Here is a 2,933-nt window from a genome sequence, read left to right on the forward strand (position 1 = left end):
CCAAATGCCCCAGCTCAGGGCATTTACACTCCACCAGTCTCACTTGGAGCCCCACACCCTCACCCTCTCTTACTTTTCCTCTACATCTTCAGAGGACATCTTGCCACCTTGATTACGCGACTGTAGCTCTTAGACTCTACAACCCTATGGGTAGGCATGAGTCTGGCTTACCCCAGCATCTCCATTACTAACTCAGGGCCTTCCAAAAAGCAGCTGCTCAGTGCATGGAGAAGAAAGGAGCCAGTGAACAGGAAGAATTCTTTATTCAGATTTAATTTCTCCTACATTCTCAAAGAAGCCAAGGAAATCCAGGTATGCATATATCTTTAAAAATGTTACAGAATAGACTGAGGTATAAGGCAAGAATTGACTATCTCTTAATTTCTTTAGTTCTTTATGTCATCTATTTTACTGCTCATTTTTCACATTTCTAAGTAAATACTTATTCCACTGTTGTTATTATCCCAATTCACAAAATAGAATGGATTTCCCAATCTGAATAAAACACAAGATTCTTACTCCTAAACTATATAAACAGCACTATGTGTGACTACTGTCATTCATAAACTTGGATGCTGAAGTTCATTCAACCATCCCTTAAAAGGAACACTTGAACAATTCCAAAAGAGAATAAAGATAAATCTCCAAGTCATCCAATAGGACAGAAACCTACTACTGAGAATGCTGACTGCTCTCTTCAAACAGAGTGAAGAATGGGCCTCACATCACACGAGGCAGGGGAAGCTGCTGGACGCGGTCCTTGAAGGTGCACTAGCCCAGCCCCCCTCCCACTGGCCTTGGCTGCAACTCATGCTCAGAATCCCTCTTTATCCTCTCTCAAAGCTACTCCCTTCTGTTCAAAGCTGCTTCACGCAGGGATGGGAAGAAAAAGCGAACTCTTGCACTGACCTTGATCACATACTCAAGGACTTTCACATAGCTGGTTTCAGCGAGGGCCCTTGGACCCCACAGGAACTCATAGCGTGCAGGATCACTGTAGGGCACCTGCCGGTACTCCAGGTACTTTTCCTGCACCAAATCTTGGGTGAGCAGCTTCTTGGGCTCCCCATAGGCACTGTGCTCCCTCCCATCATATACCTCCATCACATTCAGCTCTTCCCAGATTGCCTCCTCAGGAGCATGGCCGCCCTCCATTGCAATCATAACCAGGATGATTATCAGGAAGCCTGTCTTGGGCATGATCTGATTATCACCCAGCAGGCCGTCATAGGAGAGCCCCAGGCAGGTGACAAGGACATAGGAGTGACCGGTGGGGTCTGCTTCCTTCACGTCAATGCCAAAGATCATCTTCAGGGACTCGGAGGCTTTGCCGAAGATCACAGGAAAGCAATGCTTGTAATTTTTGATGACACTCTCCAGCATTTCTGCCTTTGTGACCGGTTCCCTGGCTCGATACTTGAGGAGCAGAAAATGAACCAAATTATCCACCTTCTTAGTGAGTACTGCTCGGAACAAGAACTCCAGGATACGCGAGGTGCTTAGCCTCTCCTCTTCATAGCTGCTGGAACTCTCATTGGTTTGCCTCTGGCGAGAGAAGTTGATGGTAGTGGGAAAGGCGGAGGCTCCCTGAGGAGTCTGGGGGGGATCTGTTGACCCAGCAGTAGGCACCTCCTCCAGGGTGCCCAGCACCAGAGGAGAGGAGGAGGAGGCGGCAGCCTGCACACACACCAGCCCCAGGGCCTCTTCTTGGGCCTCAAGGGCTTCCTCAGGCTTGTAGTGCAGACTCCTCTGCTCAAGAGACATGATGACTCTGGTCAGGGCAGCAGGCAGGAGTGTAGGCAGGAGCTGGGCAATGAAGACCCACAGGCCTGGGGAGAGAGGGAGTGCATGAGAGGCCTCACTGAGAACTGAACCTTGGAGACTCTAACAAAGGCCTACTTACAGATCTTCTCCTTGGTGCTCCTCTGTGGCCTTCAGGGAATCCTGTCCTCCGGTTGGCCTGTCCCCTGAAAACCTGAAGGAGGAAGTGAGAGGGCACTCAGGGTACAGCCAGCCAGCAGAGGTCGATTCTACAGGACTGACGGTAGGGAGGTGAGGCCAGACTCTGTGGAGTTCCATGTGGCCTGTGGCAGGCGGGGCCCTTGGTGTGCATTCAGGGCAAATGTTGACTGCTGGCACAGCCTGTGCGTCCTCTGCTCTGTGATCTGAGGACACTGTCTCAAACCAAGGCCTCACTGCCTGGTTCTTGGAGCTCCTGGAAGAGGAATCCACGGGCCCTCAGGGTGCAGACTGCGAGCACAGCCCTGGTTTCTCAGTGCTATTAGGAGGGTGGGCTGGACTCTGTGACGTCTCCACTCTCATGCAGCGGATGATCCCCTCTGTTCTCACGCAGGGCCTTGCATTTTTCCTGGCAGGACCTGGATCCCACCCTTTTGCTGCTCTGATAAATCCAAATCAAGAGCTCACATCCATGACAAGGAACAGAAAGACAGGAGGGGACCCACATCTGGCCACTCGTGCCTAGGTCCTCAGGGAAGGACAGCAAGAGATATCAAAAGTCATTGGAATTAATGTGTCCTGGGTGAGGCGCCTGCTTGGTCCTCACCTTGACTCCTGGCAGGGCCTGGGACTCTCCCTCCACTGACCTGAGTGAAGCCTTCTCAGATCAAGGCCTTCCCCTCCCTGACATCAATAATTCCAAGATAAGGGAGGGACCTTGGCAGACAAGCCAGCCCATGCTCTCTGGGGTGACAGCAGGGGCAGGGCTGATTTCTGTGCGGTCTCTGTCAGTGTTCTGGCCCTGGGGTATCCTAAATCCTCCCTCATGTTCCTCACCCGAATGCATAGCAGATCCTAGGACTGCTCTGTCTTTATTTATTTTTTATTTTTTATTTTTTATTATTGTACTTTAAGTTCTAGGGTACATGTGCATAACGTGCAGGTTTGTTACATATGTATACTTGTGCCATGTT

General features: G+C 50.5%; 1 protein-coding gene across 1 annotated transcript in view; it reads right to left on the minus strand.

Annotated features, from left to right (window-relative positions):
- Positions 1-246: 246 nt before the first annotated feature.
- Positions 247-2,933, minus strand: part of LOC105515412 (melanoma-associated antigen 1) — a 6,697-nt gene continuing 4,010 nt past the window's right edge. Inside the window, exons 2-3 of the mRNA XM_011947238.1 lie at positions 1,904-1,975; positions 247-1,829 (exon numbers count right to left, since the gene is read on the minus strand). Coding sequence (XP_011802628.1) covers positions 844-1,764 — 921 coding nt within the window. The 5' untranslated portion in view covers positions 1,765-1,829; positions 1,904-1,975 and the 3' untranslated portion in view covers positions 247-843. The remainder of the gene's footprint in view (positions 1,830-1,903; positions 1,976-2,933) is intronic.

Source organism: Colobus angolensis, unplaced genomic scaffold (assembly GCF_000951035.1).
Source record: "Colobus angolensis palliatus isolate OR3802 unplaced genomic scaffold, Cang.pa_1.0 Scaffold1065, whole genome shotgun sequence".
In the NCBI taxonomy this organism is placed as follows: Eukaryota; Metazoa; Chordata; class Mammalia; order Primates; family Cercopithecidae; genus Colobus; species Colobus angolensis.